The following is a 24,633-nucleotide window of genomic DNA, read 5'->3' on the forward strand; positions in this document are numbered from 1 at the left end:
TGAATTAAAACCATTGAGTGTTTGGATTTATCAAATCAATCTGCGTACATGTTAGTTATATCCTATAATCTCTAGAAAGGAAGATTAAAATGTTGTATGCCCAATTGTGTTAGATTTGAATCATCAGCCTGTGAATTCACTAAATTTTTTACTATTTGTTTTTGAATAAGGTTATAATTCAGAGAAGTTTTGTTTTTCAGGTTAAGTTTATTGTAGATTAGTTATTGTCTCACTTGTCTTGCAGACTTCTAAGGGCCTTGGCCGCCAAGAACACTTTTGTGAATCTTGAAATAAGGAAAAATTTTTGAGGGAAATAGCTGTTACAAGGTCCCTACTCTTTAGTCTGTATTTCTATTCTGTAGGATATGAGTAAGCCACACTTAACCAGAGCCTATTGACTAGAATTACGTGATTTGTTTTTAATCCAGATGTGATAGGCTTGGTAATTTGCTTTCCAAGCTTCCTTCAGTTTTTCCTTGGTTAAGTATCTGACAGAAAAAATCAACCACTGAAAAGTGGTAATGTCTGTGAAGGAGATGGTTGCAGAATTTCCAGTTATTCAACAGTTAAATAGAAACATCCTAATGGAATAGTGAGGAACCTCATTAGTCCCTGGGAACATCAGTGTGTTAGAGTAGGACACAAATAGTTACCACTCCTAGCAGTGGCTTTGAATCTAACAGTGGCATACGATTTTATGTTATATACTGTGTGTTTAGACAGCAAATATGTAATGCTTTTATAAATTTAAAATTCTTTAAGTGACTGTGAAATGTAATGTAAATGAGGTATATATAATGTTTACTGTATTTTTATTTCCAGTGTGCTATAAAGCCTTATGTACAATTTGAATACTTATATTCTTTATAAATGATGTTATTTAAGCATAATATAAGAAATATTTGTTATTAATGTTATTATTAATGTCTGAAGATAATTGGTTATGGAAAAGTCCATAGTGTTTTCATTAATAGTGAGAAACACTGGGTGTCTCATTTTAGATTATTCCTTTAGAGTGTGGAACAGAGATTATAAATAGCTAACGTGTCTTAACTTTCTTTTATACTTTCTTAGAATATTTGCAGATTCTCCAGAGTAGATATTTAAATCAATATATTGAACATAACTTGAGAAATTTTCATAAAGAGAAATTCTAAGTTACATTATTTGTAACTAGTAAGATCACACTCTTTAGTCATAATCTTCAGTAATTTATGATTTGTTTTAGAATGGTAAAATATTATATTTACTGTTTTCCAAATGATATAGTATTTCTATAATACTGTATTTTATCATGAGCTCAATTAACAGAAATAATTATATCACTAAAAGTTTGAGGTTATATTTCTGAATACAAAAAGTTGGATTACTTGCCACTTTGTTTCCAAAATACTTATAGTTAAAAGATAAAGATGATTGTGATGAAAACTGGATTTTTTTCTGTTAACTTAGAGTTTCGTATTTACCAATACAAAACAACATGTTAGATCTAAGGTATTTTTTAATCCATATCAAATCCTATTATCTTTTTAAAACCAGATTTCTTATGAGAATGTTTTGCTACTTGTATTTGTCAAATCTGTAATTATTTTTTGAGTAGGAAAGGCCCATTGATGCATATCCAAGATGAGTAGTTTTCATTATTTATCACAAGAGCAGACTGCTTAATTTGAGGAGTTCTTGATTAATGGGTCATCTAAAAATCAGATCTGATCCAGGGGGAAAAAACTTTTCTATTTTACCAGACTATTCTAAGAATACGTTTTATGGATCATTCATTAGAGAAATCCTAATAGACTCAGGAAACACTATGGACTCTTTACGTGACGATGTTAGGCATTGTGGGCAATCCTGCTGATACTCAGTTTATGGATCATTCATTAGAGAAATCCTAATAGATTCAGGAAACATTATGGACTCTTTACATGATGATCTTAGGCATTCTGGGCCATCCTGCTGATAAACTCAGTTTTTCTTTCTTTTTCAAACAGCGCAGTAAGTAAAAATGACACTAGAGTGTAGTAGATGTTTCTAATGTCTGTTCATCAGAATAACTCCTTAAAGTATGTTTACTTAGAAAAAAGAATTAGTAAACTAAAAAATAGAAAAAGTCACATTTACATAAAGATATTCCTTATTTATTATTCTCAGTAGATTGTGCCTAAGAAATATTGAGTGAATTACCTATACTATTCAGTTAAGATTTGTTTCCAAGATCTTTCTTGAGATAGTATCAAAATATACTGTTCAATAATATTAACTATTTATTGCTTTTTGTTTTTTATTTTCCTTTTTTAATCATTCTTTCTATACTCATAAACCCAATTAATGAATGAAGATATCTCTACTATTGAGGTATATCACATTTATTAGCTTTTCCTGCATTATTAATTCAAGTCACTGCTTACATTTAATGCTATATTTTTCATAACACAAAGAATTTTTTAACTTCCATGGTTTAAGAATAATATTAGTGATTCTGTTTGTTTTATTAGGTAAAAATAACTAATATGCCATTAATCAGTTGCTTTGCTTCCATATTATATCTGAATCACTGCCAGTTAATTATTAAAGTTAATTTTAGCCTATCTGTAAATCTTGGCATATAGTCATTGAGTATTCTGAAAGTTTAGTAAAATTAATTTAGTAAAATTGCTTTTCAGTGGATAGAATAAGCCATTAGTTATAAATGCATTGGTAAGCATTTAATTATAGATAAACTTAATAACATCTTGAAAAGTATAGTCCTGTTGGTGATGTGACACTTTGATAAAGAAAATATGTAAGTGGTATTGTATTTTTCTTATTCTCACTGTTAAACTTCTTTTGAGATATTGTTTACACTGGCACTAATCCAGAAAGGAAATGAAGTCTTAAAACTGTTAATCTAATTAGCTACTAGCTTCTAGAAGAGTCTTTGAAAAGACCTGGGAATTTTTTTTTTTTCCTGCTTTATCTCCCCGAACCCCCCCCCCCCCGTACACAGTTGTATATCTTAGCTGCATGTCCTTCTAGTTGTGGGATGCGGGATGCCGCCTCAATGTGGGCTGACGAGTGGTGCCATGTCCACGCCCAGGATCCGAACCCTGGGCTGCCGCAGCGGAGCGCACGAACTTAACCACTCGGCCATGGAGCCGGCCCCGGAATTTTTTTTAGTTTGATATTCCAAACTTATTTGCCATGAGTTTATTCATCTTTACCAAACTTTGTTCCTTGTCTTTATGAGAAACACACTTTTTTGAAAAGTAGTAATCTTTGAATTTCACTTAGTCATGTTTTTCTTTTTAAATAAGACTATCATTGTAAATGGTATAGTTCAACTTTTTAATATACTCAATGCCATCTCAAAATATTATTCCAATATTTTTACTTACTTTAAATTTTTTTTACAAAAACTAACTTGATTTTGTTTAATCTCTAGAATTTATTTTTACTTTCAGAGCATACAGCTCTAAAAAAGCTAGTATGGTAATTTTCACTATTTTATTACAATCAATATTGGGTTATTTTTTAAATTTAAATATTTTCCTCTTCTGAATAACCAGTTTTTACCTCAGTCAGCTAAGAAAATCATTTTAAAATCTGTTCTCATTCCTGTTGTCTTCTTTCATTTTTGTTGATGAGTAAAAACTTGTTAGGAGAAAACAACTTTTATAAGTGACAGTTACTCTTCAGAAGGGCCAAGAGGTATGTGATAAAAGCCTTGAGTTCTTTAAGAGTCGCTAATTTGTGTTATCACAGATTAAACAGTGAGGCGTATTTTTTCCTTTGCCTGAAGTCACACTGTCATCATGTCACATTTTCGTAGGGTCATGAAACACGCTGGTAAATGTTTTAACAACCAGCTGTGGGGCGGGGAGGTGGGTGGTCAGGTTGGATGATTTTTGTGATGTGAACCTCCCATTGGAGCGCGTACTGACAAAATGGCTTAAGGCAGTGTATTCTAATTTCAGCGCAAGAAGGTGTAGAACACAGTGTGTCAACTTGTGTCTGCACGTGTTCACGTGGCTCAAAGAGCAGGCCTGCTCTAAAAGTTCACCAGTGCTGTTGGAAACAGCAAGCTCTTGCCTTTCTCATTTTTGAAGAGTTTTTAAAGTAATTGGACCCAGAGGTACAAAGCCACTATATTAGCTATTCAGTCCTGTTCACAGCATCATCCTTCACACAGGAACTTCTGATTTATGCCTTTCAGCCAAGCTATGGATTAAAGGCTTTTGTGTGACAGGTCAGAAACTTAAATTTTCCTAAAATGACCCAGTTTTGTACACGTAGAAAACCCCCTACTCGGACACTTCTTTAAAACTTTGTGAGACAGTTCGGTCTTGATTATTTGAGTCAGTTTTAAGTTCCTATTAGTGTCAAAGGTATCAGTACTGCTTTGCTTATCGATTCCGTTTTAGTTGAATCCTCTCCCCCATGGACTGTTTTGTAGCTCGCAATTCCTATAATCTTATGGAAAGTAGAAGGAGGAGATTTTTAGACAGTAAAAGACATTTCTGCCTATTCCCAACCCAGGGTCATATTTCAGATTAATAATTTGAACTGATTACCTTCCCCAGTCTGTCTCTGAATAAAATCGTGAACAAGGCAGAATTTGTCTTGAGTCCCATTGTCGTCTTTCTTTTACTCTCCTATTCCTGGTCAAAGCTCCTTGTCAGGAAAGGAGATAAAATAACTCGGCGTCCGTGATCGCTGAATCGCATTGAATACCTCTACTGTGGGATGCCTCTGGTACAACAAAAGATACTGAATACGGAGTCAGGAGGTGAGACTCAGGCCTGGCTCTCCCTCTTCATAAAGCATGCTGGTTTTATGAAATTAGGCACGGCGCACATGCAGAGCTGATACACAGCTGCTATATGCTTCAGTTCCGTAGTTCCAGTTTTTAAAACACTGAGATGCTTTTCTCGCTGTTGGTGACTCACTGCTGCTCCAAGTCCCGTAGATGCCCTCACCGAGACCCTTCTCCCCACTTCTCCCGAATCCAGTAACTGAAGGTTGAAGGTCCAGTTGGTGGCCGTGTTGGTCAGCCCCACCAGTCTTGCCTGGTGCTTTGCCGGAACACCTGCCCATGCCCGGCACCCTGGGAGGCTGTAGTTGGATGCCAACAGAGGGCTGCTGCAGTGTTTTGCCAGCCCACTAGCCAGTCCCTAAAACAGCAACCATAAAAATAATAAAGAAAAATTAAAAAACGTCTTAAGTACATATTTAAAATCCTTAAGCTGATGGCTCTTTTCATGGATTTGTAACTTCTGATCTAAGCATTGTTCTTGCTGTACAACATATTTGAAACAAATTCCCTAACCTTTTTTCCAAATTGCTCTCATTGCCTTTCATTTTAAAAACCCAATCCTGGTAATTTTGAAAATTGCCAAACTGGATATATCCTCAAGCAATGTGCTCCATGAGATCTTTCATGCTAAATTTTAACCCAAAGCATTTTCAGTTCCTAAATATACTTGGTTAAAAGGATGCAACTGAATATAGGTGCTGGTATTTCTACTGCTGCAAAATAAAAAGGGGATTTACTTTAATGACAAGCAGAAAGCTAACAGGTTAGTTTCTTTCATTTTCAACCAATGCCTGGTCGAGGACCAAATTTCATTCTTAACAAGGACAAGATTATCTCTGATCAGCAGTACGTATCTCTGTTAAACCCTCTGCACTTATTTCACATGGATGGTTTATTTTGTGAAACAGAAAAGTTTCATGTGGAACATGAGAAAAGAACAGACAGTAGAGATCAGTGCTCAAAGCAAGAGATCAACAGTGCAGAGAGGAGCATTTTAGCAACCATGGTTATCTTAACCTTTGTTGATGTGAAAGCTGGTGGTTCTACTTTTGTATAAGGACACATCCCCAATGTGAATATTCAGACTAAAGTTTGAAATGTTATCATGATCATGCCTTACAGAAATTTGCTAAGAGCTGCACATTGTTTACAAATGATTTCTTGGGTTTTTGTTTTTCCTGACTTATTTTCCTAGACTGATCCCGTTGAGAACACATATGTATGGAATCCGAACGTCAAGTTTTACATCCAGTCAAGGTCCACATCTAGTGAAGATGAGCCAGTTAAGGTGCCTCCTTGGAGCAGTCTTGCTCCCCAGCTTTTCCCTTGTGTCAGGACAGAGGGAATTGCAAAAGCAAGTGAAATGTGACTCTGCTCTTTTAATCACATCGATTGTGTCCTAAGTCACAGTGTATGGGAGGTCATGACATTTCACTGATGATGTAGATAGGACTATAAAACTAAAGGAGAGAATTGTCCCCCAAAATTCAGCCTGAAATAGACAAAAGTAGTCTTTAAGTAGAGAACTATATAGAACAGAGGACAGAGTTGTGTAAATTTTGGAATTATCAGATACAAACTCTGTAGGCACATGGCAGTGTGGTGCCATTCTCATGTTTTACTTCTTCTAATAAATGTCATAAGACATGGTGTAACTGTTAGTTAGTTCATAAAGAGAGCTTAAAATTAAAATTGCCATGGCTGACAACTGAATAGTTTATTCTAACTGCTGAATGAGCAGTAGGCCTTCAACTAAATCATGCCTTTTAATAGTACAAAAACAGTGTTGTGTTTGCACCTCATCTCAGTCTGTGGTTTTAAACAGCCGGTTGGTGAGTCTTCTTGACAGAGATGGTTTTCTCAGTAGGTCAGAAGGAAGTGTCATACCTCAGTTAATGCCATGCTGCCTCAAGATGCACTTCTGTGTCTTCACTCAGCATTCCCGTCTGACATGGCTCCTCTGCTGCTGTTTCATCTCCAGAGCTGTGTCTAGCGTTCCACTGGAAGCAGGCGGTCCAGTGTGGAAGGCTGTCTGCAGTGAAGTGTGATTTGTAGTCAGATTCTGACTTGCTTTTCCACAGCCCTGTGATAGACTACCTCAGACTGGTTAAGTTAATGAGACTCTCTGCTTTTTTTTTTTTTTTTTTATCATTGTTTCAATATTTTGAGTTTATATATTTTTATTTTGGTGTTGAAATATTTCGAGCACACAGAGAATAGTCTAATAAATACCCATGTAACCACCATCCACAGATTTAACTGATGTGAACATTTTGCCCTGTTTTTTTCAAATCTGTATTCAAAGAAAGAAAATATTCCAGACAGTTGAAACCCCCTTCCTTGCCTGTATCATTGCCCTCTCTCCTTTCCCAGACACACCTAAGTACCCTGACAGTGATGTGCATCCACTCTTCCTTGGTTTTACATTTCATTTCATTTGTATCCATAAACAATATATAATAGCATTTGTTGTGTATTTAAATTCTACACAAAGGTTATCTGTATCTTTCTGTAACTTATTTCATTCAACATTGTGCTTTTGAGGATTACTCATATAGATACATGTCCATTTAGTTCATTCTTTGTAAACGTTATATAATATTTCATTATATGAATATACCACAACTATCCATTCTCCTGTTGTTGGATATTTAGGTTTTTTCCAATTTTTTGTTATTATAGTCAATGCTAAAGTGAACATCCTAATAGCTATCTGCTTTTGCAAATGTGCAGAGTTTGTTTAGAATATATACCTAGAAGTGGAATTACTGAATTGTGTGGTATGTGCATTTTTAACTTTAACTAGATTTTGCCAAATGATTTTCCTCGGTGGTTGGACACTTTTCACTCCCACCAGCAGTATGTGAGAGTTCCCTATTTTCCCACATCCTTGCTAACCTTTGGTATTGTCAGACATTAACTTTTGCCAATTTGATGGGTATAGAGTGGCATTTTTGTTTTAATTTGCAGTTATCTGATTTCAACTGTTATTCAGCATCTTTTTGTATGTTTATTGACCCTTGGTGATTTGCCTGTTCATGTCTTTTGTCCATTGTTCTACTGAATTATTTTTTCTATTGTTTTGTAAATGTTCTTTATATAGTCTGGATATTAATCGTTAGCTGCCTATATGCACTACAAGTATTTTCTTCCAGTCTGTGGCTTATTTTGAAATTTTATTTGTGATATCTTTTTGTCTTGCAATAGTTTTTATTTTAAAGTAGTCATACTTACCAGTCTTTTCCTTTATGACTTCTGCTTTTTATGTCTTTTTAAACAATTCTTCCCTATGCAGCAATTATAAAGATTTTCCTCCATATTCTCTTCTAAAAGTTTAAAAATTTTGCTTTTACATGTTTAGGACCTTAATCAAACTGAAATTTATCATTATGTATTATGGGAAAAGGGGTTCTAATCTATTTTTCTCCTATGAACAACTACCTCTCCTATATTTCCCCCACTGATATGTAAAGCTGTCTCTGGTTTATATAATGGGTCTGTTTGGAGATGCTCTGTTCTCTTCCATAGTTCTTTTTTGTCTGTTTCTGCACCAATATCACATTGTCTTAATTACTGTAGCTTTAAAATAATTCCTGATACCTGGTATGGTCAGCCACTCTCATCCACCTTATTCTTCTTCCTTTTCTTCTTGCCCCTTTAGTTTTACATATGACTTTTAGGATCAGCTTATTGAGTTCCATGTGGGGTTTTGGAATGGAATTGCGTTGAATTTATAGATTTATCTGAGGAGATGTAACATCCTTGTGATATTGAGTATTTCCATCTATGAACATGGTATACGTATTATTTAGATATTCTTTTATGTCTTTTAATAAAGTCTCATTATTTTCTTCATGAAGGTGCTCCATATTGCTTGTTAGATTTGTTTCTAGGTACCTCAAAGTTTTTGTTGCTACGGTGAATGGGATCTTTTTAAAATATATTTTCTTATTCGGCATTGCTGGTCTTTGTGAGCTCGATTGATCTTGTATTCAGCACCCTTGCTTCACTCCCTTTAATTCTAAAAACTTCTCTTGGACTTTCTGTGTAAATTCAAATGAGAATTTTGTTTGTTAACTTTTATATAGGTTTTCAGTGTTCCTCTCTTATGTCTTTCATATTTATGTTTTTAATTGTTATGTTATGAATTGCGTTCAAAACTTTTTCAAGCTATTAAAAGTAAATTAAGTTTAAATTAGGAATAAACTCATAATTAAGCAGAAAATTCTGAGAAGCTCAGCTCAATTCCATTTTAAGGCTATAATGCATATAAAATATTCTGCTTTTGGAGGTTATAGAGTAACAAAGACAAAAAGGAACCATTCATTTTTCTTTTAATATTTTAGAATATTCTATAACTTTATGCAAAGCTCATGTTTCCTCTTGTTTCTTGCTTAGCATATCCTAAAAGGAAGTAATTCTTCATGTCTTCTTTTTATACTTTACTAACTAAGCGCTATTTCTTTTTTTCCACAATAACATCCAGTAGAATCACTGGTTCCTTTCATTCAAAGAAATATCTTACAATAATACCTCATAAAATAAAAATATGGCTTGTAACTAAATTTGTATCTAAGTTCTGAATTCCAATAATATTAAGTAATCTAACTCCCTTCTTTGGAAATTAATTTCTGCACGAAAATCCCACTAATCAGTCAGTTAATATCTCTGTCCCATTTCTTCCTCTGGATATATACACACATACACACAAATCCACAAGGTTGTGTTCCATAAATGTAATATGCATTCTGTATATAGAAGTCAAGGAGTTAAAAGACTCTTCTGAATACTTTGACTACAAATCTTTCTGAAAACTCTTTCAAGTATTTTTTAGAATTAATATGGCATTTTCAGAAGACTGGAAAATGAATATCCTCATTTTTAGATAGGCTCCATGCTATGACTTTTTTGTTTTCTTCTGTGGATTGTCTTTTCCAAATTATTTGTTTTTAAATTTTCAGACTGAAATAATTTGAACAAATGATTCATTTGTAGACATGGCCGGTAGAAATTTAAATTATCAACACTAGGAGAATTTTAGCTTTATTGAGATATTTTTTGCCTTATCGATGTTTTGTTTGGCTTTATTTACTTTGATTTATTTCTAGTGATGTTTGAAATAGATGGAGCGTTCCATGACATTCATTTATATATTTCTTTTTTGCCCCTGGATTCAGACTGTAGACTCCGCTCCACTTCCAGTTCACACACCAACCTTAAGGAAAAAGGGGTGCCCTGGTTCAGCCGGCTTTCCAGCTAAGGTACTCATTCTAGTTATAAGCATGGTGTGTTCTGAAAAATGAAAAAAAGAGAATCGATTTCTTCTGTATTTGTATTTGCTGTGATTTTTGCTATTGTTTTCCTCAAAATTACAAACAGAAAAGTTTGGAAAGAAAATAAATTCTATATGAATGGAAATAATCACCACTGAGAAAGGTAGGGAAAGTTTGTTTTGTTTTACTTCCATGTTCTTAAATTCAGTATTTTGAAATCTGTTATGGTAAGGAGTAGTGCTGGGAGGATGTATTGTAAGAAAAGTATTAAGTTGAGACTACTTGTGGAAGAATCTAAGATTGAAGTTAATAAACAAAACACTGAGAAAGAGAAATGTTTAGTGAAAAATTCAGGTGAACTTTTTTTTTCCTTTCTGTTCAACATGGCTACGACTGAGTATTATATATGGTAGAACGTGAAGATTGAGTTGCTCATCTCAAGTTCCTACAAAGAAATTCTAGAAATTGGGAAACTGAAATGATCTCCCTCCTGAGAACACAAACCTTCGATAAACCACAGAATGAGAGAGAGGTTGATGGATCTGGAAAATTAATAAAATATACAAAATTTTAACTAGTATAAAAGAAAGACAACAAACTGAGTAACCTGTGCTAGTTAAGGCAAAATTTTGAGGCCAGACAGAAAATAAATTTAAAATAAGCACAATACATAGCCTCAAAGAGGTAAGAAAGGATGTGTGTTGGTAACATGGGGCAGGATAAGGCACTTAGGAAGAAAATAATTTGCAGGTGCTTGACGGGAAAATAGAACTGCTGTAATCAAGAACTCAGCAGAAGGCTTTCATAGCAGAATGAGCAAACCAGACGCAGCAGAAAAACAAGTTAGTGAGACGGGGAAGATGAAAGGTAAGACACATGGCAGAAGTGGTGTCAGTATCTGTATAGTAGGACTTTCAAGAGGAAGTAAAAGATAGAGAGAGGGAAGTACTGGAAGAAATAATTACCTAAAATTTCCCAGAATTAAAGATGAAAAACCTCATATTAAAGTACATCATTATGTGCTAAAGAGAGTGGATAAGAAAAAACTCACACCTAGACACATTATCGTAACATTTAAGGATATCATAGATCCAGAGAAAATTCTAAAAACTTTCGAAGAGAAAGAGCAGATTGTAAACAAAAACCAAATTGATATCAGGCTTCTCAACAGCAGTACTAGACGCAAGAAGACAGTTAAGAAATATGTTCAAAGTGTGGAAGAAAAAGATCTTTGAACCTTAAAATTTTAACCCAGCTGTACTGTCACTTAAGTATGAGAGCAAGTTAAAAATAATCTCAGATATACAAGAACTTACTAAGTTTATTATTTAAAAAAAAATTATTTAAAAATACTCTTGTATATACTAACAATGAACTATCAGCAAGAGAAATTAAGAAAGTCACATTTAAAATTGCATCAAAAAGAATAAAATACCTAGGAATAAATTAAGAAAGTGAAAGATCTGTTTACTGAAAACCACAAGACATTGATGAAAGAAATTGAGGAAGACACAAATAAATGGAAAGATATTTCATGCTCATGGATTGGAAGAATTAATATTGATAAAATGTCTATACTAGCCAAAACGATCTCCAGAGTCAAAGCAATTCCTATCAAAATTCCAACACCTTATTTCACAGAAATTGAAGAAACCATGCTAACGTTTGTATGGAACCACAGAAGACCTCCGAATAGCCAAAGCAGCCTTGACAAAGAGCAAAGCTTGAGGCATCACACTTCCTGATTTCAGACTAATTACAAAGTTATAGTAATCAAAACAGTATGGTATTGGCATAAAAACAGATACATAGATCAATGTAGCAGAATAGAAAACCCGGAAATAAATATGAATATATTCATTTATTAATTGACCACACATATGGTCAATTAATTTATAACAGAGGAGCCAAGAACATAGAATGGGTACAGGATAGTCTCTTCAATAACTCATGTTGGGAAAACTGGGATAGCCACATGCAAAAGAATGAAACTGGACCCCTATCTTGCACGATACACAAAAATCAACTCAAAATGGATTAAAGACTTGAACATAAGACCAGAAACCATAAAACTCCTAGAAGAAGACATAGAAGGTAAGTTCCTTGACATCAGTCTTGGCAGTGATTTTTGGATTTGACACCAAAAGCAAAGGCAACAAAAGCAAAAATAAACAAGTTTGACTACATGAAACTAAATAGCTACACAGCAAAGAAAACCATCAACAAAATAAAAAGACAACCTACGGAATGGGAGAAAATATTTGCAAATCATATATCTGATAAGGAGTTAATATCCAAAAATATATAAGAACTCATGCAACTCAATAGCAAAAAAAGAAAATCCGATTGAAAAATAGACAGACAAACTAAATGGACATTTTTCCAAAGAAGACATACAAATAAATGGCCAACAGATACATGAAAAGATGCTCAACATCACTAATCATCAGGGAAATGCAAATAAATACCACAGTGAGATATCATCTCACATCTATTAGAATGGCTGTCATTCAAAAGACAAGAGATAACAAGTGTTGGCGAGGATGTGGAGAGAATGGAGCCCTTGTGCACTCTTAATGGGAATGTTGGTGCAGCAACTACGGAAAACAGTATGTAGGTTCCTCAAAAAATAGAACATAGAACCACTGTGTGTTCCAGCAATTCCACTTCTGGGTATCTATGCAAAGGAGATGAAATTACTGTCTCAGGGATATCTGCACCCCCATGTTCATTGCAGTATTATTTGCAATAGTCAAGACGTGAGAATAACCTAAGTGTCCATGAACAGATGAATAGGTAAAGAAACTGTGGCATATGTATACGTTGGAATATTATACAGACATTAAAAAACAAGGAAATCCTGCCATTTGTGACAACATGGATAGACTTTGAGGGCATTATGCTAGGTGAAGTAAGTCAGGTAGAGAAAGACAAATACTGTATGATCTCACATGTGGAATCTGAAAAATCCAAACTCATACAAATGGAGAACATATTGGTGGTTGCCAGAGGTGGGGGGAGAGGGGTATGGGAACGGATGAAGGTGGTCAAAAGGTTTAAACTTCCAGTTATAAGATCAATAGGTTCCAGGGGTGAAAGTACAGCATGGTGACTCTAGTCAACAATCCTATACCGTACATTTGAAACTTGCTAAGAGAGTACATCTTAAACGTTCTCATCACAAGAAAAAGAAATTTGTAACTACATGAGGTGATGGATATTAACTAGACTTATTGTGGTAATCATTTCACAATATATACATATATCAAGTCATTATGTTTTACACCTTAAACTAAATGTTGTACGTCAATTATATCTCAATAAAACTGGAAGGGAAAAAAAGAAAATATTCTTGGAGGAAGTTCTTCATCAAGAAGAGACACAAAGCCAAGAGGCCACTGTGAGAGATTTGGGAAGTAGGGTAGATATCCTAGAGGACTTTACTGTCATCTATAAAAGCAAGGACCCTCCATTCCTCAAAAATCGAAGAAAAAGAAAATGTACATTCAAAACAGTTGAGAACTAATCTAAATACTGACACAGTGGAGATGAGTGTAAGGATCAGATAAGGTGAACGTGCTCAGGGAGGAGTTGCAGAGAAAGTATATCTTGGCAGTTATCAGGGTAAATTCCAAACCAGACTTCCTAAATTGCAGTCTCAGCTCCATCACATACTAGTTGTGTGAACTTGAGCAAGTTACTTACCCTTCTCTGCTTCCATCTTCTTGTCAAAAAATGAGGATAATCTTAGTACCCATCTAGTTAGCTTCTTTTGAGTTTTAAACAAGCTTAATGTTTGTAAAGAACTTAGAACAGTGTCTGACATTTATAATAGTTCCATATAAATATGTTTAAATAAATATTGTAACTTGATAAGGAAAGTAAGCACAAGTATGGATCTTAAAACGTGGAAGGGAAAAAGGAGAAGACTAACAAATGAGAGGTATAACTCTCATGCATGCAGAAGGAAATGCTACTCATTGGCTAGAAGCAGGAAAGGAAACATGATGTGGGACTCCTAACTGTGTAATAAATTGTCTCAATCTTAGTGGCTTAAAAAAACTTTTATTATGCTCACAGTTTCGTGGGTATGAATTTGAGAAGGACTCAAGTGGGAAGTTCTCACTGGGCGTCTCCCGTATAAGTGTAGTGAGACATCAGCCGAGGCTGCAGTTGTCTGAAGGTGCAGCTGGACTGGAGGTCCAAATGGCGCCCTCCCGTGACAGGCTCTTGATGCTGGCTGTTGGTCTCTCCAGGATGACAGTCTCAGTCTTCTTACGTGACGACTAGTTTCCCCCAGAAGCATACCAAGAGAACCAGGTAAAAGCTGCATGGCTTGAAGCAAAGTCCTATGGAAAAGTAGAAAATAAAGGAAATTAGAGGAAATCACCGATATATCCTATTAAAATGGTGTCTAAGGTGCGAAACATCAAATGATGTAAAAGAGGACGTTGTTTACTAATAAAGGGAATAATAGACAAAGAAGATACAATGATCACAAATGTGTATGGATGTAACAACAAAGCCCTAAGCTATATAAAGTAAGAACTAGGAGCACTAGGGAGAGAAATATATTAGAGAGAGCTTGGGGATTTTAATATGCACCTCCTAGACAAACAATATAGTAGGCAAAAAATGCAGAGCACAAGAGGGAGGGCTAATATCTGCATACGCCGGGAGCTTTTATAAACAAGGGAATAAACTCTATAATAGTTCACTGGCCAAAAGCCAGGAGTAAGCAGATGAAAAGTCATAATGACTGACAAACTGGAGATACTCAAACTCGCTAGAAGTTGGGGGAAAGCAGATTAAAGTCATAATGAGCTCTCCCTTTACATTTGTGATATATGTATCCCCATTATCAATAGGATATTATGACACATTGTAGGTGGAAATTTGAATCAATGCCACCTTTTGTAAAGCAGTCTGAAAATATTTTAATTAAAAATACATGTCACCATGTCTGTAGAATCCAGTGAATAGAGGATTCTGGGAATTTGGTTGCAATGGCAGTGTAGTTTTTGAATCTCATTGAATCTGCCCAAAGAAACAGACCAACTAGATAGGATAGCAAAACTGAAATAAAACCCCACAGATAAGGCCTCAACAATAATAGATGAGAAGATTTTCCTACAAACTCCAAAGTGCAAACTGATAGGAAATAAACGTGATCTACCAGACCTATGTGGTATTAAAAATTGTGTCAAAGTGGAGGTGAGGCAAAGGAGTTTGTGATCATCTTGAGAGCCAGAAAACCACCAAAACCAAATCTGACAGTGCTGGAGTTATAAATCCTCAAAACTAGCAAATCAGAATGCCCTTCCAGATTAAAGCCCTACCCTAAGGAGAAACAGCTGGGAGTGGATTCAGAATTGAACAAGACAGGAAAGAAAAGTCCAGATAATTAAGAAGAGGGGAGGAAGATCTCAGAAAGTGTGAGGTGGTTTTTTTAAAATCATTTTATGCAAATAATAGAAAAGGCATTCTAGAGCCATGGAGCTAGAGGAACTGTCTTTGCCTGCCCCTCCCTCATAAAAGTGCAGGAAAAGTCATTCCACTTAGAAATGAGCACCTGAAAATGATTATAGGCAAATCTCACACAAAAAGAGAAAGAGCAGTGTGTCTTAACGAAAACCGAAAGTGTGCCAGAGAGACTTGTCTACAAAAGTCAATGAAAACTACAATCAATATTTTGAAGGAAAGTAAGAAAATGATAGAGGCTATGAAATAACAACAAAAATTAGAAATAGAAAACCCCGGAAATGAGAATGTTGGAGAAAGGAAGATTTAAAAGAGAAATGAAAGAAATCAGGAAGAAGAATTAGAAATTAAGATGGAATATAATTTCAGAAATACGGACAAACCTATAAGGAATTCAAGAATAAATAAACTCAAAAGATGACTTATGAGAAATACAAAATGGAAAGGAGGAGATTTTTTTTTTAATCAAGAAATGAGGAAAGAAGTAAAAAGGATTTGAGAAAAGTGATGGCTAGAAAAGAAAGGCAAAGAAGGGCCATCCTTATATAATAGGAGTTTCTGAAAAAGAATGCCAAAGCAGTGGAAAACACTCAAGAAAATTTCCAAAAATGAAGAAGACTTGAAGCTCCTATTACAGAGACACGTAGCATAGCTGATAAAATCAACCCAGACAAAACAAATATATTCTAGTAAACTATTGGTCTACAAATAAAAATAAAAATATTGGACATTCAGACAAAAAGTGTAAGTCACTCAAGGAGGAAAGAAAAAATGAGATTTTCATCAGATTTTCAGTAGCAACACTACGCCAGAAAACAATGGAATAACATATTTGAGATACCCAAGGAGAGTGTGAGTCAAGAGTTCCCCCCCCGTGCCTTTTTTGACAGTTTTACTGAGGTATAATTGATATATTAAAAAACTGCACGTAGTTAATGTATACAATTTGATGAGTTTGGAATGTTGAAGATTTTTAAGGATTTAAGATTTCAAAGATAATAAAGCGTCCTTCAAAAAGAAAAGCCACAGAAAACTATTAAGAACGTGCAAGAACTTAAGGAAGGTTGTTCCCACAAGCCCTTCCCGAGGAATGTGCTAGAGGACAAGCTTCAGACAACCAAAATGGAAGGCACTAGGTACACTGAGAGGCAGGAGCGAGAAGGGAGTCTCGAATGAATTGGAGAATTGGTTCAAAGTCCACATACGGCACTGTTAGACCATCTCTCTAAACCAGACAGCTATCCCCAACTCAGCAATTTGTTAATTTTGTGGAATAATTGAACCAAAGAGACCTCGACTTCAAGGACACCAGGCTCAGTGGTTGGTGAGAGAGAGGAAAGGTGTCAAAATGGAAATAGACTGTGTAAAGGTCTACAAACTGAGTGGTGAGCTCCCAAACCTCTTCCCCTGCTTAGCGCCAGAATGCTGGCTACTGGGTTCATCGCCTCCACCTGCCCTCCCCTTCTGGGGAGCATAGCAGTGGATTCTGAAGGAATTGAATGACTCAGAAAAGACTTAACGAATAATGGCAGTTAAGAGTCCCTGTGAGATCAGTCGGTTCTCGTAGATGGTTCACACGTGTACAGACACAGACACGCTTACATGCACACAAAACAAAAACCGTTCACTCAACTTTTTTACTGCCTCACACTTAAATATGAAATTGCCAAGGATCAGCAGACATTTTAGGAAATCCTCTAACAAAAGAGAAAGATCAAAAGAAACAGAAAAGAGTTTCCTATTTTGATTGAAGGAAAAAGAGACGATGCAAAAAGCACAAGGAAACAAAAAGGAATAACCAGAGAACAAGAAACGTCTTTTCAAAGTTAAACATATGATAAACATTTAAAAATTCATTAGATGAGTTGGGAGGTAAATTTGAGAAAATTTCTTAGATAGAAAATAGAAGAGAAAATATGAGAAATCAATATCCAACAAGTAGAAGTTCCAGTAAAATAACACAAAAAAAAGAAGAGGAAGGAAATTGTGTAATAAATACAACATAGACGCTTTCCATAACTGAAGAACACGTTTCCAGATTGAAAAGCCTCCCAGTTCGCAGCACAGTGCATCACAAATCCCTCTGCCCAGTCACATCATCATGTGATTTTTCAAGATATCAAGAATATAGAGAACTTTTCCAACCCACCCAGGAGATAAAACAGATCACATGCAAATGATCAGGACTTGAAATGGCGTCATACTTGCCAAAAGCAAGATGAAAAGAACAGTTGTAAAATGATTTCAAGCTAGAATTCCTGATTCTCTGTCAAAAATTCAATCCAGTTTGAGGGGAAAATAATACATTTTCAGAAACTCAGGATCCCCCCAAAATGTATCCATGCTCTGCTTTCTAAGCAAGCTACTGAAAAGTGAATTCTACCAAAACGAGGGAGGAAATCAAGAAAGAGACAAGCGTGGGATCCACGGAAGAGGGACTCTTACACAGGCTGGTTAAGAGAGTGACTGAGCAGGCGGCAGAAATGCAGCAGGAAGAGAGAGGGCTTCCGTAGAGGCGTCTTCAGGTCAGTGAAAAAGGCATAGACTTTTTCCCTGAAAACTTCCTTCCTGGTGTGTTTGACCGTGTGGTAAATAGATTCCAGGGGATTTTGCAGTTCCTTTGGAGAGTCTGGGGGTAATTAATGATAAAGACATAGAAAATTAAGTTTAAAAGGAGGACATTATTAATTTCCGAAAAATCAAAAGATTACACAATTTTGTGCAGCTGTAACTATACTTCTTGACTCATTGAATAATAATTCCAAGGACATAATAGCTTAAACATTAAATGTAAAATTTAACCCAAAACTGTGCCATAACACTATTGGGAAAATGAAGAGAGTAAGGTGATATAACAGTGCTAAACCCGTCTCTACCATAATAGCTCAACAGATAATGTCTCAAATCAAGAATGAGCAGTATGGGCTTTTTCTTTTCTTTTCTTTTCTTTTTCGTTTTTGCCAGAAATATGGAGATACGTTAGAGAAGGAAGTGAATAGCTGAAAGAGTTCAAAGAAATTGCCTCTAGGAGGGACGACTTGGGACAAAGGAGTATTTCTGTTTTTGGTATAAGCATTGTGATACTATTTTACTCTTTAAAGTATGTACATGTTTTAATGTGATTTTAAAAATTAATGTATACGTAGGAGAAAATGTAAGAGAATTTCTTTGTGCCTGGGCAATGATGATAAGATCACAAACATAAGGTGAAAATATTGATGGACTTTACTACATCAAAATTAAAGATGCTTGCACAGTGGCAGCGTTGTTAATAGGTGGTTTATAGGTGACGACAGCCCAGCAGAACATATTTGCAATGTTTAACACCAGTAAGGGATTAATTTCTAGAATATGTGAGTTCCATGCATATGAAACTCCATATGAAAAAGGTTAGAAATCCAGTTGAAAAATTGACAAATGATATGAGTAATTCCCAGAAAAGGAAATCCAGTGGTCAACAAACATATGAAAAAAGTCCAACCTCAATAATTAAAGACATAAAAAATAATAATATATTAATTCTTAAATTATTATCAGTTTATACTCACTAGGTTGCCAAAAATTAAGTAAGGTAACATCAAGGACATGAAGAAACAGACCGCTTCACACCCAGCAAGTGGAAGTGTAAACAGGTGCAGCCATTCTGGAGAGCAGCCTGGCAGTATGGAATGGACACATGCCACAGGACCAGGCAATCTCAGTCCTTCAGAAACACTTTTATCCAGATCCATCAGGCCGAAGATGCTTATTCATGCATATGGTAGCAGGGAGTTGGAAATAGGGAGAGGATAGGTAAAATATGGCTGATGTGTAACAGAATCACATTTGTGTAAATTAGAAACACACTCAAACTATCTTATTTATAAGGATATATACAGACATATCCAAAGACGCAATATAAATCATGTTAGATTGGGTGCCGGATTTCATGGGGAAGGATTGGGATTATCATTGGATCATCAAGGATGAACGGAAAAAATAATGCAAAACTAGAGTGGGGCTTCCACCAAGCTCTGGTGATATTTCATGGACTGAATATTAACTCAATTTTGTGCATCTAGTGTTCCTCCCCCAAAAATAAAGTAAAATTTATTTCATGTTTTTTAAAAAATGGAGTGATTGTACAGTTATCTCAAAAAGTGTTTAAAAGGAAAGAAAATATATTATTTTTTTAAAAAAAAGAAGGTTTGTATGGTGTAAAGACCCCTTTACTTTTTATTTATTAGTGGTAAAATTCTAATTATCTACAACTAATTTTTAAGCTTTCATCAGGGGTCATAATTGATTCCACTTTGTTCTTGAATCTTCTATTAAAAACATTTTGCCTTCTCCATTAAGTAGCCTCAAGTCCACAATGCAGACAAAATTGGAATAGAAAAGAACTCTTCTTAAATTTCAAGGTTCTAGTTAATTCTCAGTTTACTCCAAGTTATCACATAATCTAAAACTCAAATTTGGGTTCATGCTTTAGGTTTAATGCCTCCTTTACTAGACTTTTTCTTTTTTCCTTCCATTTTTTCTCCTCCTCCAAACTCCTCTTTGGGGGAAAGTATTAGAAATCACATATTGACCAGGAGGCAGGAAAGCAGATCTTAGAAAGACCAGAAACCAAGTAATCTAGAACCTAGGAGTGAATTAGATTATCTTTGATGCCATCAGAATCATGATCTTTAATTATGTTACATGTTATACTATCCTTAGTTGAGATTAGTGAAACATGGACCTCTTAATCTTTACTAGTAAATCACGCCCCTCTCCCACAGTTTAACCAGCACCTACCAGTTGGATGGTTGGTCACTTAAAATTAGTGCTCTGCTAAAACATTGTCTTTTCTTTCCTAATATTGTATATTCAGTTAAAATTATGACATCCTGAGTAGGTGGTCTCTGAAAAAAAAAAAGTGTGTACTAAATATGTTTTATAAGCAATTTCTTGGGTATTGTGAAGACTTACTATTAAATTTGTCGTGGCCACAGTTATTTTATTGCCATTATTTCAGACATGTCTTGTTATCCTTTAGAAGAAGAAAAAAAAGAATGAAGTTAGTTACCTCGAGCAGTTGATTAATTCTTCTTTCATTGTAGTAAAAGCCTCTAGAACCAATCAGTAAACTAACTGCATCTTTTGCATTAATGTATTTTGAGCAATTGAAAAAAATCAGCACTAGAAAATTTAGTCTTGATAGTTCCTCAAAGAGCAAAAAATTAAGAGTGAAAATTAGTCTGCAGGAGAAATACTGAGCACACTTTTATAGGATGTTAACAAATTAGGTACTTGTATTTTTATCAGGTGTGGGACCCAGTCTTGACCTAACTGTGTCTGGGTAGTTCTTGGTTCTTTTTAGGAGCATATTCTACATGTGTTAAATTATCAAACTTTGAGAAATGGCAGAGTCACACAGATCTGGGCTAAAAGTTTAACTCTACCATTAACTATCTATTCGTGAGTAATGTTTCATCTCTCTGAGTTTCATTTCCTTCATCTGTAGAAGGAAATAACATCTGTCTTTCCAGGGGCATTGTCTCCATTAAATGACATGATGTATGTGAAGTACTGGCACAAGGTCCACACCTTGATTGGTGCTGGGTCTGCATGAGGAGCAGTTATAGAGCTGTTGTTAAGGTAGTCTGTGTCCTACTTAGAATAGGCTCGAATCCCAGTGCTGCTTTGGAACTGACCGCAGTCCTGAGGAAGTCCTACCCTAGAATGGTCTGAGGTTGCACCGGAGCTCCTGACTGCTCTCAATTTGAGAGTCTCACCGCATTCCAGGGCCCCAGTGCTCTGATGGTCAGCTCATTCCATATTAAAACATGATCTACTTTTCTCCTCTTGAGTTTTTAAAACTTGTTTTTGTGGTGTGTAAATAACGTATCCCGGTTGAAGAAGAGCAGAATTTATTTATTTATTTATTTTTTTAAAGATTTTATTTTTTCCTTTTTCTCCCCAAAGCCCCCCGGTACATAGTTGTGTATTCTTCGTTGTGGGTTCTTCTAGTTGTGGCATGTGGGATGCTGCCTCAGCGTGGTCTGATGAGCAGTGCCATGTCCGCGCCCAGGATTCGAACTAACGAAACACTAGGCCGCCTGCAGCAGAGCGCGCGAACGTAACCACTCGGCCACGGGGCCAGCCCCCGAGCAGAATTTATTTTTAACTTAAATTTTAAAGCTTGGAATATTCTCTGTAGTTTTTTGTTAATGTGATAAGCTAGTCTCAACTGAAATAGATACTACTTCATAACTTCATAATCAGTATTCACATATTATTAAAATATAGAATGCAAGTCTCACTAGTTTAAATCTATCACACATATAAAAGAAGTAATTAGACAAGTTTGTTTTCAGAAATAAATAAATATGTTTTGAATGCTTCTTCTGTGCTGGCACTGTTCAGAAGGCTCTGTTCGTATTAATGCTCATTTAAGCACCACATGAAGTAGGTACTATTCTTGATCCTATTTTATAGAATGAAGAAGGTGAGACAGAGAAATTGAGTGATTTGCGCCTAAGTTCACACAGCAGAGTGGAAGAATGGTTGTTATAATTTATTTATTATTAAAACATGCTAAGAGTTAATTTGGAGAGGAAAGAAGTGTTCCAGAGAGCTAAAGTCTACACTGGCTTACCACCGTATGGATCAGACAAGACTGAGAGTACTTTACTGGGTTTTCAGTAAGAAATTTCAGGCTGCCATCTCTCTCTGGAATAACGTGTATATTTTTGTCTGCTCAGTTGTAACACTGCCTGCTTCCCTGAGAGGACACAGATTTGTTGAGTATATGATTTGTTCTTGGCCCCAGAAAACCAAATAGGTGATTTACAGTAGGGACAAGAATTGTAAGCTACTCTTTGTTATTCCTAAGGTATAAAAGCATATTAAATTTCTATATTTGTGTATAGCTGTAACAACCCGGAATTTCACTTAACTCTCTGCTAAACAATAATTTGAAGAATTTATAAAAATCCTGACGTCAAAAGTTGTGAGCCAAAAAAAGCTACAATGTTTTTACACTTTTCAAAGAGCATCCATGAGAAATTGATTATTTAATTTTTTATATTATTTTCAGCATAATCTGTTAAAAATATTTAAAGAGTATACGTTATAGGGAGATGTGGTGAGAAATGAATTCATTCTACCCCTATTTGGAAAACATTCTAGTAGCTGGTATGGGACACAGACTCACATTATGGAATCCTTTAAATAATCAATATGTATGTTTTTTGTCAATTTGTGTTGCAGCGCAAGACTCATCAGTTTTTTGTCAAATCTTTTGCTACTCCTACCAAATGTCATCAGTGTACCTCTTTGATGGTGGGTTTGATAAGACAAGGCTGTTCCTGTGAAGGTAAGAACAAAATGGTAAGAAAATGTGGCTTTAGAGTCCTAACATTTACCACCTACCTTGTAATCACATAACTTTATTCTCTTTAAAAGGTATATAAATGTTTGTTTGTTTTAATCATTTGTTTTTCTTTGGATAACAGGAATAGAGACAATAAACCTAACACCTTGCTAAAGTCTGTTGAATATTAAAGAAACTAGGCAAATGGTCCCTAGAAACATTTTTCAGGGGAAATATATTTAAATGTTTCATTCATCTTTCTTTCGTTATTCAGGTGAATTGACAGAAGACGTGAAAATTATCCTTGAATCTACTCGTTTAATTTTTACCTTGTTTAATTTATTAGAGAAATTATTATCGAAAAGTAGGCAGTGCAGTATCTTTTCAGGTATATTAAGTGTCTGCCACTCTGCTCGAAAGATATTTTATTCCTAGTATTAATAGCAGAGGTTTTTCCCTGCCCACTCACTGATTCATCCATCTTTGTTCGTGAGATGCCTGGTCTGTGGCTCTTGGCACCGGGATGCAGTCATGGATGGGCGCAAAGACAAAGAGCCTGCCCTCATGGAGCTCACATTCTGAGACATGAGAGATCAGGGGTCATTTGAACAGAAAACAAAGTATATTTGTTTGTGCACCACTTTATTTTCAACTAAGACCTCTGAAATGAAAATGGTTTAAATTATAACGGAATATATTATTTGTAAATATTTTAGAAATATACTTTTTTTAATCAAATGAGACTTCCTTCTAGAACAATGCCTCGTATATAATTTAGGTATATCTTATGAAAAACATAAGAAAAGAGTTGCTAATTCAATTCTAATATCAGTTTCCACTTCTTAGCTCTGATGGTTGGGAGATTTTGTATTCCCTTTGTAGAATATACTCGTAGTTAGCCTGTATTTGAATACTTTGAAGAAGAGGGAAAGTAAAAGCATCCTAAGGCAATGCATTGTACGTTTGGTTAGTTCTTACAACCAAAGTGGAAGATCCAGATTGCATTATGTTAACTAGTCCGTTAAATGCATGGTTTTAGAGCCAAAGAAAATGGTACGAGCTGAAAAGTAGAGATTTGAGAGTTATGAGTGTATGAAATCATGAGTATGAGTGACATTATCCGGGAAGCACATGTAGAGTGAAGAGAGAACAGTTATGAGGGCAGAGCCTTGGGAAACGTAGTTAGGGAGAAGGAAAAGGTAAAGATAGCACAGTAATCTGAGGAGGAGTAGCCTGTATCATTGACCGGGAAGGTGTGACTGCAGCCAAAGGAGGAGAGAATTTGTACAGGTTCTAAGCCTTGTCTCATTTGGAACTTAGCCAGTACTTATCAATGTCATTTTAACTCTGTTTGTCAGAGAGCATCGTGTGCAGCTACTTGGCTTTAGACCCCTTGTCATTTTTTATGCATAGAACCATTTGCAATTCCACAGTAGGAATTTTTGAGATCTTCCCAGACTGTTTCCTTCTAGAGCCTCATGCCATGAAATTGTGCCCATCTTTTCTTCAAAACCTTTGAACCCTGCCCTATAATGCTGTGGGGTGCACATTAGACTATGCCCAGGCGTTCGTAAATGTTATAATGTGGTTACAGCCTCTAAAGATTCCTGTCATTTTAATTTCTTTCTGGTTGATTGAAATTAGATCCAGTAGGGGATAATTATTTTGTTGCTTCCACTGCCCTTTGAAGGATAGATTTTTGCTTGTTAGTAAAACAAATTGTAACTTTTTAGGTACTCCACTTACAA

The 24,633-nt window shown here is 35.4% G+C and overlaps 1 protein-coding gene across 20 annotated transcripts in view; it reads left to right on the forward strand.

The window, feature by feature from the left end:
* The window catches only part of CDC42BPA (CDC42 binding protein kinase alpha), a 327,094-nt gene that overhangs the window by 266,726 nt on the left and 35,735 nt on the right, over nt 1-24,633 (forward strand). For 18 of the 20 annotated variants that reach the window (XR_011535397.1, XR_011535396.1, XM_070602622.1 and 15 more), the window contains 2 exons: nt 9,970-10,053; nt 22,783-22,888. Coding sequence is in view for 18 of the 20 variants with exons in the window: in XM_070602622.1 (XP_070458723.1) it covers nt 9,970-10,053; nt 22,783-22,888 (190 nt within the window). In the remaining 2 variants the exon portion in view is untranslated. Of the gene's footprint in view, nt 1-5,987; nt 6,081-9,969; nt 10,054-22,782; nt 22,889-24,633 lie in introns of all 20 variants that reach the window. The other 2 variants (XM_070602640.1, XM_070602641.1) reach the window with 1 other exon arrangement.

Source organism: Equus przewalskii, chromosome 31 (assembly GCF_037783145.1).
Source record: "Equus przewalskii isolate Varuska chromosome 31, EquPr2, whole genome shotgun sequence".
NCBI classification, from domain to species: Eukaryota; Metazoa; Chordata; class Mammalia; order Perissodactyla; family Equidae; genus Equus; species Equus przewalskii.